Raw genomic sequence first — 15,690 nt, forward strand, 5'->3', positions numbered from 1 at the left:
TTTAGAGACTGTAAAAGAAAAAAGAAATATTCTTTTCATAAATATTACAGATGTTATGGAAAATAATCAAAAAAAGGACACAGGCTTTCATATCATTCATAGTATTAACATTAGTGAATGTTCCCAGGTACAAAATACACAATGTGGTACAATCCTGCACTTATTACTATGGACCACTAATTGCACAGTGCCTGTCTGCCCTCAGCCCTGCTTCACTCTCCCATTTCTGCTAACCTCTATGCCATGAGAATCTACCTATTGAAGTATCTGTCAAGGAAATAGTGGAAATAAGTCAGCTGCAAATCAGCTTCTGCTCTTGATTAGTTGCCTTTTATATGGGTGATTCACCTTGTCTAGGCTGGCCACACATTTAACACAAATGATTTTGCCAGCTCAGCTCAGGGTAAAGCAGGGATGCAGGACTGAGCAGCTGGGACCATCTTTGCAAGCTTACATTACCAAAGGCATACCCACACACAAGCCCTTGGCTCCAGCAGACTCTGAGAAGCATCAGTGCACAGTCCACAGGCTTAACTTTTACGAACATGAGTAGTCTCATTAAGGTTTAATACACTGAAGTGCTTTGCTGGCCCAGTGCCAGACTGCTCAGCCTCTTGAAAGATCAAGCTTTATCTACCATGCCAAAGAGGAGTTGGGCACTTTCTCTATCAGTGCTGGCTCCAAACATAGGAAGCATCACACACTCCCGTCTCAGAGAACCTGTGAACCAGGTTTTCTCACCCTGACCCAGTTGATAAATGATGCTTGAAAAGGAGAAATGACTGTGAAAATTATCTAACTAATGGGAAGTGATTAACAAAAGGATGCACCTGGAACAGATTAACGCTCTTTCAAACATTCTCCTACAAATACTGTAAGTTATAATAACACATATACATATGTAATGAACGAGAATGTTGCACTGTACCTGGGTAGTCCTCAGAGACATGCACTGAGTAGGATACACTGTAGAAAGAAGAAAAGAAACAACAGAATTAATAATTACAATAACTGCTGAGGTAAGATTTTTTTTTCCTTCTCCTATATGTTTATGTCTCTATGATTATTTATAGGATCCTGATGGTTTCCAGAACAGAAGGTAACAGCTATTTTGATGGCTTTTGAAGTGCTTGGTTAAGAAAAAAAAGTCATGCCCGTTCTGAAAGCTTCCTCTGCTGAACTAGCACATCCCAACTTCAACCTTCTTAAAAAGAATATTAAGACTTTATTATATATTATTATATTCACTTTAGAGCAATGTTCCACAATGTATGTTTGCCTAAATAAACAGATTAAAAAAAAAAAAAGCTCTGTGAACACCATATGTAGAGAAGCTCAGCTTTCTCTACAGTTCTTTCTGGGCATTACTCAAAGCTCAGCCCAAAGCTTTTCGTGCCTCTGGGTATGTCTTTCTATTTCTGTTACATTCAGTGCAGGCTCTGTATTGCTTAGTTTCCTTCCTCTCAACAAAACCCCATATTTGTTAGATATGTGGCAATTTTATTTGACACTTGTATCTCCCTGTCAATCTGAGTTCAATTGAAATTTAAAAGAGCTACAGTCATGCTAGCGAGTGTCTTCACCACATGGATTGTTTGAATTTCCTTCTCCAGAAAACAGATACACAAACATAGTTCTCATCTCTTAACTCAGTCTGTGTGTGCCTTCCCTAAGACACAGGTGATCACTGAATTCACTGCCCCTTCGATTTTTTCTTTTTTTTACGGTTAACATACATCTTCATTGTGATTTTAACAAAAATCAATTCTACAGCATGCTGAAAGCTTTCTTTTGTATAATTCATGTTCTTTCCATCTCTAAATTCTATAACTTGTATGTATCAACACATTTAAATAATACACGATGCATGTTCATGTCTGTAGTGAATAAAGCAGACAGACAAGGTCAGGATGGCACAATTCTCATAATAAATTTTACTGTGCATTGTGCATTGTTGAAAACAGATTCAGCGTATTCTTTTTCAATTGTATGAATACAACTCCCAAGTAGACTATAAAGTAAATTCACATAGATCTTTTCTTTCTCTCTCAAGGACTTCAGCTAAAGAACTTCTCCTTTCACAATTCAATGATGGTAGGAGGCAATCAATACAAAAAAAAATAGGTCTCATACATTCTTCCATAAATCAATCTATTACAGAACGGCTCTGTCACCTGTTTTTGCACATAATCTTCTCTAACATAATTTGTTTTATGTATTGTTTGGCTAAGAAGCAAAGATGCCTGTTTCTTCAACAGATGCACATGTTCACATAAATGGAAGCAGAAAGAGTGTTTATTATAGCTGACAACACATTTAGCCACATAACTCGATAACTTCAGTCATGCCAGGATTAAATCCAATCATTGTGTAAAGTCAACATTTTGCGACTTTTCTCTTTTAGCTCTTTTCTAGACACTTGGGTAGGAATCATCTGTAACTCATCATCTCGGAGCATTTTCCCTAAGGATTGCGGGATATTTAAATCTAGTTAATCTGCCATGGCATGAAATTCCATTATTTTAAGAAGATGGATTTTTCAAAATATGGGAATATTATATATCTCCGTGCAGTCATGTGCTGAGAGTTTTGTCCTGTGGAAAGAACAACCACAACAACAAAACACAAAGCACAAAACCAGCAAAAACAGCAGTAAGTCAGTGAAGAGTATGTTTCTAATAAAACTACCTTCTAGAAGTTGCATTTGTAGCCATGACTTTTATCCAAAGCAGCATTTAGTCTCACTCTTCCGAACTTGCATACCTCTTTGCTGTCACTGCTGTTTGTTGCTAAACAGAATGATGTTCAGGACTAGGCTTTTATCCCAAAGAAAAGAAAATCTTTCTAGAACCAAGCAAATACACCATGTTCATATTAAAAAGCTTCTCAATTCAGTTTAAAAACTGAAGCAAAGCAGGGAAATTCCATGTATTTACATTAAAAACAAACAAACAAACAAAACCACTCCCAGTGACAAGAAGAACAGGTGCTCAAGTAGTTAATGAACTCCCTTTAGTGAAGATATTCAAAACTCAATTTGCTATGGCCCTCTGTTACCTAATTTAACCTTGAAGACAGATGTAACTGGTCTAGAACTGAGCACATAGCAGATCAGATAGCCTGTACAGGCCACTCCCCTTTGAGTTACTCTATGCTCCTTTGTGCATAAACCCTATGAAAGTGTTTCTCTTCCTTCTTCTTCATCATATAGGAGCTGTGACAGCAGCAGTTGTGGTCACAAAGATGGAAACTGATGAAAAAATACCCTTCTGGGTAAAAAAAATATTTGTAAGATGGAAATAAAGATCATGAAGATGGAGGTTAGAAATAACTTCAAGCCATCTCTTGCAATGACTGTAAGCAAATTCAGGGTCTGATACAGAGCCCAAAATATGGCAGTAGTGGTCTCAGCACTGTGATGAATATTTCCAGGGGGGCAAAAGTAAAAATTATATGTAGTAATTTTTTTTCTGTAAAACCTAGTAACAAAGAACACCATCATAGATAAAATTTTGCACCAAAATCTGATGTCATTTTCAAAATGATTAACAGAAACTCTAACTGCCAAATCAAAATCATATGTTGGAAATAATAATGGCATCTGTTAAGAATGAGCAGCCACTTCAGAGAAGAGACTTTTAAGGAGATATGAACCAAAGGCTAAAAAGCGAAATACTTGAAAATGGGATATTTACTTCCAGTTAGATAAAATGGCAGGTTTTATTAGAAATACTACTGTTTCAGATGAGAAACTGAAGAAATGCAGCTTAGTCCTCAACTCAGCCTTTGTTTATTTCTTGTGTTTTGTGTTTTTTTTAACCTGATCACACTGTTACACTCTCCACTATTAAATAAAATAAAATAAAATAAAATAAAATAAAATAAAATAAAATAAAATAAAATAAAATAAAATAATAAAATAAATAAAATAAAATAAAATAAAATAAAATAAAATAAAATAAAATAAAATGGGGTGGGGTCAGTGGTAAGACTGCATAAAATTGTCTTCTATCTAGATTATTATTTTCAGTGCACATTCAGATCTCTGTGCTGCTCTCTCAATATCCCAAGTCACTATACACTGAGAAGTATCTCATCCACAAATACAGCTTTTCAGACAGGTCTTTCCACTTAACATATTTAAAATCCTATTTTAGAGACAAAAAAATTGCTCGTTGGAGCTACCAGAGAAAGGCAGTGCTTTGCTTAGGCTCATAGGCATATGTAAGCTTTGTTTGGGCAATGGAAACAAAAAAACACAACTACTGAACAGAGCACAACGTGTTTTTCAGTTCGACTTTGTGACTGCCATATATGATCACATTTGGGAACATTTTTTGCAGTAAGGATAAACTGCTTCCTACCAGCTGTGCACCTGAGCTGTGAGAAACACAGCTCCAGCAGGCTAACAGAGGTCTCTTAAAAGGTTCCAGTCCTGCAGCACTGAAACATTTTCCCATTGACTTATTCAATGAGATTTGGAGCCAAGAGAGAAACCCAAGACTCTGATAGCTTAAAGCACCTTCAAAAAACACAGACTTCAGTGGAGGCTCAGATGTTCACACCTCTCAGTGTTAAATCCTCACAGAGCCAAAGAAAGCCTGCAATGAAGCAGTTTTCTTGTTTAAGTGCTCAGAAATGCAATTGGAAAGAATTTAGGCCTGGTCTCCACATTCCGCACAGAAGTACAACATGATTATTTCAGAGAGGGATGTGATTTTTTCTCCTGGCAAAGCAGCTCCTCTGTATAACCCTGGTACAGTTACACTGCTATAAATACAGCTTATAGCATACATAGTTTATGCCCATTCCCATAAACAGATCCAAACCAGCCAGCCAGCACCTTTGCTAGTTTCATTCTAACTGCTTCTACTACATGAGTATAGTTAAAATCTCAGCTGTAAACAAAGCCTCAATGATCATTTAATTTCTTCTTTATCCAGCTCAGACCCTCTCTGGAGGGCATCCTTACAGTATATTTCTCACCCTATAAGCTCAGAACAACCTTCAGACTATAAATGGTCTTGTAAAGTTTTTGTTGTTTAACGAACAGCAAAGCACCATATGAAATTAGTGAGATGTCATGTTTCACTTATGAGATTTTAATCTAAACTTATAGCTTGAAATAATGTGAACTTTCAGAACTCCAGCTTTAGTAACAATTCTATTCATAAAGCACTTCTTGAAAGCATTTTGCAATGTGTTTTAACCACATCTGCTCCTTCTTCAGAGAGATTATCCTGCACAGATCTGTCTTCATGAATTAAGTCATAACTTAGATTGAGAGCCAAAACACAACTGCAGTTTTTCATATGAATCTGCCCTATTCTGATTAAGAACAAGCACATTTACCCACATTTTTTATTACTGTAATTATTTCCAAAGGTGCAACAGGGCTTTTGGTCTTTGCACATTCACAGAGCCATTTCCAGAGGCAGGATACAAACCCACAGTGCTTATTGAGTAGATAGAGTATATGCAGCCAGGAATATAAGTCTCTAACACTTGGAAGATATGAGAAAGGTAGGCCTAACTGGTCTTCAGATGTCCCAACCAAGCAATATTTTCCAGACAGAAAACCACACTCATGCACAAGAGATGCATGTGAGACATGTCTGTTGGGGCCTGAACTGAGCATTCTACCAGTCAAAATGATACACAGAAATGTAAGTTCCTGAGCAAAGAGAAGAAATAAATAAATAAAAATAAACAAAAATAAAAATAAACCGCAAAAGGCAGAACAGCAAAAGTTACTGACACATCTTTTTTACGAACATATTTTCTACCTGTTTATTCCCTTAAATGTAACGATTGTTTTGTTCTAGAAAATTAGTACAAAAAACAAATCTAGAGACAGATAGGTTTTTTTTGGAAATAAAGGCTTCCTGTCAAACACGCACCTGTATTTTCCCTGGCTGTATCTATCTAAATTAATTTATAGGATAGTTTTCCATGCCTTGAACTGTGTTATTTACCTATCATGACATAAACCATAGGGTCGGACACACATCCTGAAGGCACAACAGAGACACTATAGTGGAATTGTATGACGTATCTTCTCATCACATTCACTTTATCTCTACTTTATGCCACCTGCAGTTTCTCTCTAGGAAAGAAATCCTTCAAGCTGAATTTCCAACTGCTTTGCACAGCAGAAACAGCATGAAGCATCTGGTGCAAGTCTAAGATTTATGCCTATGGAACGGTTCTGACAATTCAGCCAGCTCTGTCCCATGGCAACAGCTGACTTACTGCCTTATTAAGTGTGGAAATTGTGATGTAGTTTCTATTCCAGTTTTAGCTCTTTCTACTAGAGCCAGAGCTCCATGTGCGGCTAACAAGCTTGCGGAAACAAGATTTTTTGGCATGTGGAACCCTATGATAGTCTAAAGCCAATCTATAACAAAATGTAGGAAAAGAGTAAATAACACTTTCTTCATGTATATGCAGCAAGAGCTACAGAATTCATAGGGTACTTCTTGTTTATGATAACCAAAATCCACCATCTAGTTCATCAGTGAAGTAATGCAAGAAGAGAATGCACAAAGCTCTGTAAGAAAAGCAATAGTAAGAATCAGCAAAGTAAGTAATGAACAACTACAGAAGATTAAATGCTGTTGTGGGATTAATTATATGCCAGGGTCAACTTTTGAACAAGTTGGTGAGCTGAAAGAAAGGTTAGTGAAATCCCTTCAAGAAAAATAAAATGATATTGGTGAAAGTTTGGGGTTGAGATCCTATATAACGTTTCTGAAAACACAGCATTAAACAAACATGATGTTTTCACTTTCTACTCTGAATGAAGCAATAAGAAGGAATATAAACTAGGTCAAGTTGAACATATGCAACTGAAACCGTAATTTTTTTTTTACCAATTTCTAGTTATAATTGCTCAACTTTTTAACTTTAGTATCTACACATAACATGCAAAAGAAGAACATTTCACAAATGTCCTCTAATTATACAGAAAGTATTTTCACTCTCATCTTGTTTGATTTCCTAATCTTCGACAATGCTTCCAAATCTTCTGTGGATTCCTATTACCTTCAAGCCCTTTAGCTTTCTTTTCTACTTATAGAGTAATAGAATCATAGGATCACTATGGTTGGAAAAGACCACTTAGACCATCTAGTCCAACCACCAGCTCCTTATCACCATGCCCAATGAACCATTTCCCTAAGTGCCACATCCACATCTTTCTTGAACATCCCCAGCATCAGTGATTCCACCACCTCCATGCGTAGCCTGTTCCAACAGTACACCACTCTTCCTGAGAAAATTTTTTCTAGCAACCTGACACAACTTAAGGCCGTTACCTCCTATTCTGTCACTGGTTAGCTGGGCCAACTCCCGCTTTGCTACAACCTTCTTTCAGATCATTGTAGAGTGCAAAAACGTCTCACTTGAACCTCCTTGCCTCCAGACAAAATGATCCCAGCTCCCTCAGCCACTCCTCTTAAGACTTGTGCTCCAGATCCCGCACCAGTTTTGTTACCTTTCTTTACATGAAACTGTAATTTGACTGTGAAGTCAGAGTCTTTTTTACTGTTTTACTTCTGACCACTCTTTTAGATGAAATTAAAGAAAAGCAGAACTTACAGACTACACTCCTGACATGTCTGATCTTTCAACAAGTGCCTTGGAAATTGGTAGAATTATTTTACTTTATGCTGAAATCAACACAAGTTTAACTATAAATGGAACTGTAAAAAAAGAACTACAGTAATAGTTACACCTACTACTGAAGACCTACAGTTAGGCCAAACAAATGATGCAAACTCCCCTTTCAGCACTCAATTGTCACAACCAAAGTAAGTGATACATTTTAGGGTTCTTGACTATTTATGATATATCATCACTTTGTCCGTACAGCAGCTGTGCTATTATAGAGTTTATTACCCTTCCATAAAGCTCTTCAAATAGAATTTGATCATACTTCAGGAAAAAACAATCCTGCTCTTCCACACTGAAGCTACTGAAAGAGTCCATCCCACTCAGAACACTATAAGCTGATTTTCAGAAATAAACATAAAATGATGGCAACATGCTAGCTGTTCTTGGTAAGCTGCTAACCAGCTACAACGCCTCTAGTAAAATATATGTGAAATTTTTAAACTACAGTTATAAACATATATTTATAATATAACGTACCCTCTTAATGCATTGCAAATCACATCTGTGAGTGAACTAAGCACCATTAAGAAATACAAGATCAGCAAGTACTGTATTTCATTCATTCATGGTACCCTAACAATCTGGTCCCAGTAACAGGACAAAAACATCGATAGAAGTGAAAACATTTCAGTTGCATACAATATTAATCAAAAAGCTACCCCTATCCTCAAGCAGAACAGCAGCAAGACTAATGCAAGTTTTAATCATATGACCTCGGTATTTCTGAAAATAAAAGTTGTGTATGGCTTTTAAAAACACAAATAAATATACACACTTTTTACTTATTCAAACAGTCAAGTAAGTATATCAGCAGAGGACTTGTGCATTTTTTTTAATAAAAAAGTGAAATAAAAACTGATGTTATTGAATAAAATAACATTTACTAGAATCCAACATTATCATCTAGAAAAGACAATCAAATATCCACAAATGAGATAAAAGGTAAAAGAAAGTGATGTTCCCTTGCACTCAGCACAGCTATGGAAGAAGCGACAGTTCATCAAGTGTAGCAAGAATGTGCATTATAATATATATATTTTTTTTTTATGTTGAGGAATTTTGAACTTGAATCAAATCCCACTAACATCCAAGAGATCTTAGAACATGACAAGATTGCAGATAAATGCTCAGAAAATACAAGATTTCTGGCCACTCACACTCCTGGTGTTTCTATAAACTAGAAATAAATTACTCTGATAAAAAATTCAACTTGTATTCCACAGGGTACAAGTTTTGGTGATTTTTGTTTGTTCTACACATTTGCAGCTCCCTATACAACTGGACTGTGAATTATTTTAAAGCTGTGCAAATTTCTCAGTTCCTGATTGAAATAATAATAAAAAAATGCTCACAGATTCTAAACAACCATTTAAGTACACTTAAAGTCATTTCGAATGTGCGTGCGTGCATCCCAGCAACTTGCTTTCAGAAGTACAGGCCCCCTTAAGTCTCCTTCTGAAACACACTATTTCCTTGAGTTTTCATGTCCTCAGCCATCCCATACTTGACCAGCAATAGGCGCACATATTTTTGTTGCTATATAGAGCCAGGAGACAGCAAATAACTGAAACTTGTGCATACATCCCTATCACTATGCATCAAATCTCCCTATGGAGCATCTGTAATTATATGGGAAAGAATAACAAGTATCTGAGTAATATTTTCCTCTGCTTTTAGAGAATGTGCATGTGTGATGATGTTAAGAGAGGTTCCAAGCAAATATACCATTTCTTCTGATGATTAGTGAAAGCTATTCCAAAGAGATACAGGCAATGTCAATACCTTAAAAAAAATGGTACTGCTTTCATTTATTGAGAACATGGAGAAAAAGTGGTGCTGAGTCAAAACTACTACATGTTCGCATTCATCACTAAGAATAATTGTAATACTGGCCCTTTCATACAACCAAAGCATATCTGAATCAAATGGTGAATATTATTCATAAAGTGCTGCTTGATTTAGCATGTTATTTAAATAAAGTGGACACAAAAGACTGCAGTTCAACCATTTCTCTTGTAAAAAGCTTCCAATGAAAAAATGCATAACTTCTAGAAAATGCTCAGAGATCTATGAGATTAGTCAGCACTCCAGCAAACATGAGGATACTCTTAAAATTATCAAGGATGCTTGGAAAAAAAATAAAAAGGAGTTACCTCAAAGCCATGAGGTTTCGGTCCACATTGTTCCTACTGAAAGGCTTTTCTGTGCCTTACTCTTTTGCCTACACTTCTAGTAACTCAGTTATCAACTCACATTGGCTGAACAGAAGAAATTTTCCATCCCCTCTACAAAGCCACTACAAAACAAGGAGACAAGAAAATAATTTACTGTGATCCTATGGCAGAGGAACAGGGTAAAGAGGTACGCCCAAGCAACAGAGGTGAGGAAATCATGTCAGAGGACATTTGATCCAATCCTTCTAACAGATAATCCAGCATCTTAATAATTAAATACAAAATTAAAGCATCAATAAATCCTTCAAAACATTCATTGTTTAATGTCATTCCTCTACATAGAACGTTCAGCAAAGGAAGAATGTCCTAGGCAACATTCTTAGACTACTCTATATATTCCCTAATTAGTTAGCATTTTGTATGTTTATCTAGTGAAGTGCACAACAGCCACAACTGTGCAAGGAATAATACACTGAAATACTCATACATGACATACATGACAGAATCAAAAATATTCCTGCTTTCCCCACAAATTCCCCAATACTTCTTGCTTTGGTTGAAAGACTACATTTATGCACTAGAGACCCACAAGGATGCACTATGGCCAGAGGTAGGCTTTGCCTACTCAACCTAATAGAATCAAGAACAAGAGTGCAGCAAGGAGCAACATGAATCAAGAGAGTGTTCAAGTGGTCAAGGATGCCTGTGACCTCTCTGCTACTATACCACATTCATGAAGACCATGCACTCATGAACATGAAACATAACAGAGGATTCACAGTGAAATGACAATAGGAAAAGACAATCTTTTTTTAGCTCCCTTTTTCAGATACGACCCTTCAAATACAACATTCAGTACAGGTTGTCCTGAGCATTAGAGCAATGTCAGTAATCAGGAAGGAGTACAGGAATCAAGAAACAATTGCCAAACTTGGCTGAACAGGTTTACAATGAATAAAATGTGAATTGTTTCAGACAGCTAGGTATACAGCGTGGCAAATCAATGAGCAACTGTGGTAGGAATATGATAGCCTTTGAGACACATTTTCCAGAAGGCAAACATGAAGATGAGTATCATATTTATATGACTGCCCGAAGCAAAATGACAAGCCACATTTGGGTGAAATTAAGAGGGAAAAGTGTAACTCAGACAAAAATCAGAAATGGCGAACCCCATTAAACAGTAAATTAGTTTCCTGGGGAAGTGGTGGCAGGCTAATCACATAGCTATTTAAAATCAGTCAGGAGAAAGAGTTTAACCAAAATTTATGGAACAATTTTGCACTGGCAAGGATACTAACTAATGCATTTCCCCCTGCTAGTTTCAAAGAGCTGCGAAAGAGTAGAATGTTACTTGTCTTCTCAAGAGAAGCTCTGAGAACAAAGTTCTAGGTTGAATATGACATTGATGACTCTCAATGTGACTCACACACACACACAAAAAATCAAAGTATACTGCCTGTAGTATATTTCAGTAATGTGCAGAATAACAGCAGCAGGGAATTTCAGTTCAAGAACTTTATGCATTTGAAGTGGCAGCATCATCTAAGATCTGAAGCAGTTTTTCAACCTAATACTCATGAATTTTAGCTGTTACTGAACATCACATGCAAAATGACAATGCAACAAAATGCACACTGCACTGTTTGTATTTATTTATTTATTTAAGCATGTTTACCATCAGCACATCTAATACGGAATTATTTCTAAATATACATGCTGTACTTTGGTCACAGAATGCTTCCAGATGTATGACTACTCAAATAAAATTACATTTCATAGTATACATAAACATATATGAATACTGTCTGGCAGATACTCCTATAATAAGAAGCTTACCAAACTACAGAACAAAAAAGAATAATCTAATTTTAGTACACTACAACACATAGGTAGATTTTGAATATTATGTTAATTTGTAAAGATGTAATTAAAAAAAATCCCTCCACCAGTCTTAATTAGATCTCTGTCATCCCAAAGAACTAATTACATGTCAGATGAAACACTGATTAGGAAGTCCCTGTATTTTTGCAAAGGAAGAGTCTGTTCTCAGCACTGTTGCTGTGACTTGCTATATGCTGCTGAGAAAGATAAAATGTACACATTCTTAAAAGGCAATCAGTAACTACAATGTTCAGACACTGGTTTACCTTTCACGCATGCTGAACCCCTATTTCACTAACGGAAATCAGAGGGAATCATTTGCAGTTTTGAAAATGAGTCTGTATCTTAAAAACAATTAGGCAACAAAATTTGTGCAGAGCTTACACCTGTTTATGCTCCCTTCAAAATCTCATCAGTCTATATCTACTATTTTAGATAATTCAGTAGCTGATTTAGGTTTAGAAAGAATTGATAAATTCAGGGAGTTGGTTACCTAGACACCTTCTACAAGGTCAGCCTGGAAAATACCTTTGAGAAATCAATGAAATATGACATGGGTGAAGGCTCTCAAAATTGCTATATACTTTTCTCACGCACACAGCAAAGTGCAAAGGCTCATCTTCTTCAGTAAAATAAATAAAATCATGTATTCCCTTCATCCCTTCTCTACTCCCTGCCTTGTTTGTACTGTTTAGCATACTCTACCATCAAAATCTGGAAAGCATCCTGAAGACTGGAAACAATCTGCAATAAATTCTGTAATCAGTCAGTCTGTGAGGTATTTCCACTAAGACTAGAGAATGAAGAACAACCATGGCCAGGAAACCTGCATGTAAGATTAAAGCCAGTAAGCCTTTCACTAACTCTTAATCTGAATATCCACCTTAAAAAAGGCAGAAATACAAATACTGATGTAAACTATTGTCATGGTTTTATGATTTTATTATTGGTATTCCACACCATAACATCATAAAGAGTTAATACCAATAACAAAAATCATGCATAAAACCATGACAATTATCACAAAGTATCAGGTGAACAGCAAACTTTAATGTATCAAATGAACAAGAAAGGATTAAACACCAAGAAACAATGCCTCCCTTCTTGATGCTTCACTAACATGTTCCTGCAATGCCTTGAAGAACTACACAGCTAGCAGAGTCCTAGGCTGCAGAGAAAGCAGCAATGGAAGCAGCAATGCAGCTGCAAATGCGTGTCACCCTGCTTACTGAAGCCGTTGTTCTCAGGCACCTAAATATAGAGAAAGAGAAGTCTGATTCAGACATCTACATCTTAAAATCTGGGCCAGTTTAACCAGTTTTCAAAGCATCACCCTGGGCATGTCAGGATATAGGAAATAAACAGTGCTGTTTAAGTAAACTGCTTATCGTTCAAAGAAGACAGAGTTAAAATAAAGTAAATATGTATGCTTGGATTTTATTTATTTATTTATTTATTATTTTTAGTTTTAGTTTTAGTTTTAGTTTGAGAGTTGGAGCACAGCAAACTAAAGAACAAAAATTCAGGTAATATTTCCCCAAGTGTGCGGGTACATTGCATTTTAATCTCCTGAAAAAAAATCCCCCTAAACATTTATCCACAGATGTGGGTCAAACTGTTCACCTGCTTATACAATTGTTTATCACCAGACACATCAGTGATGTGAGTCATACAAGTACCTACATCAATAAATATCTTCCACAGCCTCATCAGGTGCTACAGTAAACCAGGAAGCCAGAGGCAGAGTGATTATAGTTCACTCCATTTTGAAAGGTCACTCACTTTCCATCATCTGATAGCGTCATTAAGCCCAAGAGAAGTGGGATAACTGTTCAAAATTATTGCCTGGGGTGAAATGGAACAGTAAAGCTGTAGCACTTATTTGCACCAGAGAAATTAAGGGGAAAATAACAGACTTCTTTCACACCAAGATGTGAATAGCAGAGAGTCTGAAAATTATAGCAGTATTTTACAGCTTAATGAAATACTTTCAGTGATATATTAAAGTACTGAAATTATTACTGTGGGAGAGTTCATGATGTATTAATCAAAGCATTTGAAAAGCTTCATCATGTTTTTAAATTACACTAGACTGCATGTGATCCAGTCTCAGTAGGACCTGCCACCTCTCAGGACATGATGTGCTCCCAGCTCCTATGAACTCTGGAAACTGAGGCTGCTTAGAACCTTGCAGGACCGGGCCCTTGATGCATAAAGAAAAATCTAACCTAACAGCTACATCCTTTCCCATAAAGTTTTTCAATGCTAGCAAAACTGCTGTCATTTGCAGGCTGCAAGTCTTTCACATTGATTAACTCTTCTTCTTTTCAATGTTATATTTTGAAAACCTTCTTTGAACTACAGATCACTTGAAATGCCATATGAATACTATTCTATTTTAAACTTGTGAAATAAAACTGCTCTCATACAATATACTTCACAGCACTAATGAATCTTAGCTTTAATAAATTACTGTAATTCAAATTCAATCTCTTAAGCAATTTGTTGTACCTTACCTTCTGTGAATTCACCATGTCATTCTAACCTAATGAACATCAGCATAATGCACTCTACATCTTCCTAACATCAAAACCACTTGCCTCCAAAAATGGTAATAAGAAATAAATGAAATTATATAGAAATAACTACATTTTGTTCATGAGATTTCTTTTAGAAATAAAAAGCAGATCTGGCAGGACACTGGATCAACTATTAAGTAAGTGTGAAATGACGCTAATTTCACTTGATGTACTATATTTACTTTATTAGATCAGGAAAGAATGGAAATGCAGTAGCATACTGCAAACGTGTCTAACAAAGTAAGCAAACACAGTCATCAGCAACTTATACAACGTGTTTCCAGAGGGCTACATTTTATTTAATTTAAGTATTTGTGCAAGCAGAACCTACAGTCTTAATCTAAAACAAAATAAAACCAAAAAAAAAAAAAAACAACAACAAAACCAAGGGCTCATTCAGGCAGTTAAAAGTCCAGGAATGTAAACTGTTTAGTTTAGGAGTCTGTTATTTTCAGGGCCATGCAATCTCCTTGCTGACCTCTTACACCATCAGAAAAACAAAATTCTAAGCCAAAGGTTGCTTGTTCCTCCTTGAACAGCCCTTCAAATCCACAGACATACAAAATGAACCTTCTTTCTTTAAGAACTGAAAACAACCTGTCAGCCCCTCTTTTTTCAGGAAAGGCTGAGTAAAGAGGGGGGCATGGATGTTTTAATCCTAGGAATGTGTGGATTTGAAAATATGAGAGGAATGTGAAAGTTTGGTGATTTCCTTTGTAAATTAACAGGCCACTAAAACTAGTGGAATCCTCACATTCATTTCCATAGGAGGAGAATTGCTTGTAAGAATTTAAAAAGCTTCATGCAGAAGCAGGCAAGCAGAGGTGTCATTAGGTGAGCACCCAGTGTGAGAAATAAAAGTCAACTGGCTCTTTGTTTTACAACCCATTAATAGACTTGGATATATAGGGGAAAAAAAGAAACAGAAAACTGGGAGAAAAAGGATTATTTCAGTCAGTTTGCCCTCAATTTGTATTTAATTAAAATAAGCAGACAAAAGAGTTCAAGAAGTTCATGTCTGCCTAGGCACAAGTGAAAATAATACAAGTCAGTTTATTAATAGACAGATAAAGCCCTCAGGAAAGAGCCTGATGACTCAGTACAATGCAGCAGCTGAGGGAGATCTCCACAGCTTTCACGTATGAAGGGTGCCTGTGACAACCAGCTGGAGCTGCCAGCAGCAGCAAGCCTCTGGAGCTGGCAGAGTCAGGTTTTACACAACTGTGAGGAAAATGCACTTCCCTGGAGTTACTGGCGTGGAGATGTACATCTTCAAACACATGCTGGAGCACAGGGGCATGAAGGCAGGCAGTGGGATCACCACAGCTGGGACAGAGCACGGGAGCCTCAGGGGAGTGCCCAGTATTTATGATGGGTTT

The 15,690-nt window shown here is 36.5% G+C and overlaps 1 protein-coding gene across 1 annotated transcript in view; it reads right to left on the reverse strand.

The window, feature by feature from the left end:
* Window positions 1-15,690, reverse strand: part of PARP8 (poly(ADP-ribose) polymerase family member 8) — a 111,821-nt gene that overhangs the window by 59,212 nt on the left and 36,919 nt on the right. The window contains exon 3 of the mRNA XM_065739899.1: window positions 929-966. Within this exon, the coding sequence (XP_065595971.1) occupies window positions 929-966 (38 nt within the window). The remainder of the gene's footprint in view (window positions 1-928; window positions 967-15,690) is intronic.

Source organism: Cyrtonyx montezumae, unplaced genomic scaffold (assembly GCF_038088225.1).
Source record: "Cyrtonyx montezumae isolate F1298 unplaced genomic scaffold, pur_monq_1.0 scaffold_25, whole genome shotgun sequence".
Classification (NCBI taxonomy): Eukaryota; Metazoa; Chordata; class Aves; order Galliformes; family Odontophoridae; genus Cyrtonyx; species Cyrtonyx montezumae.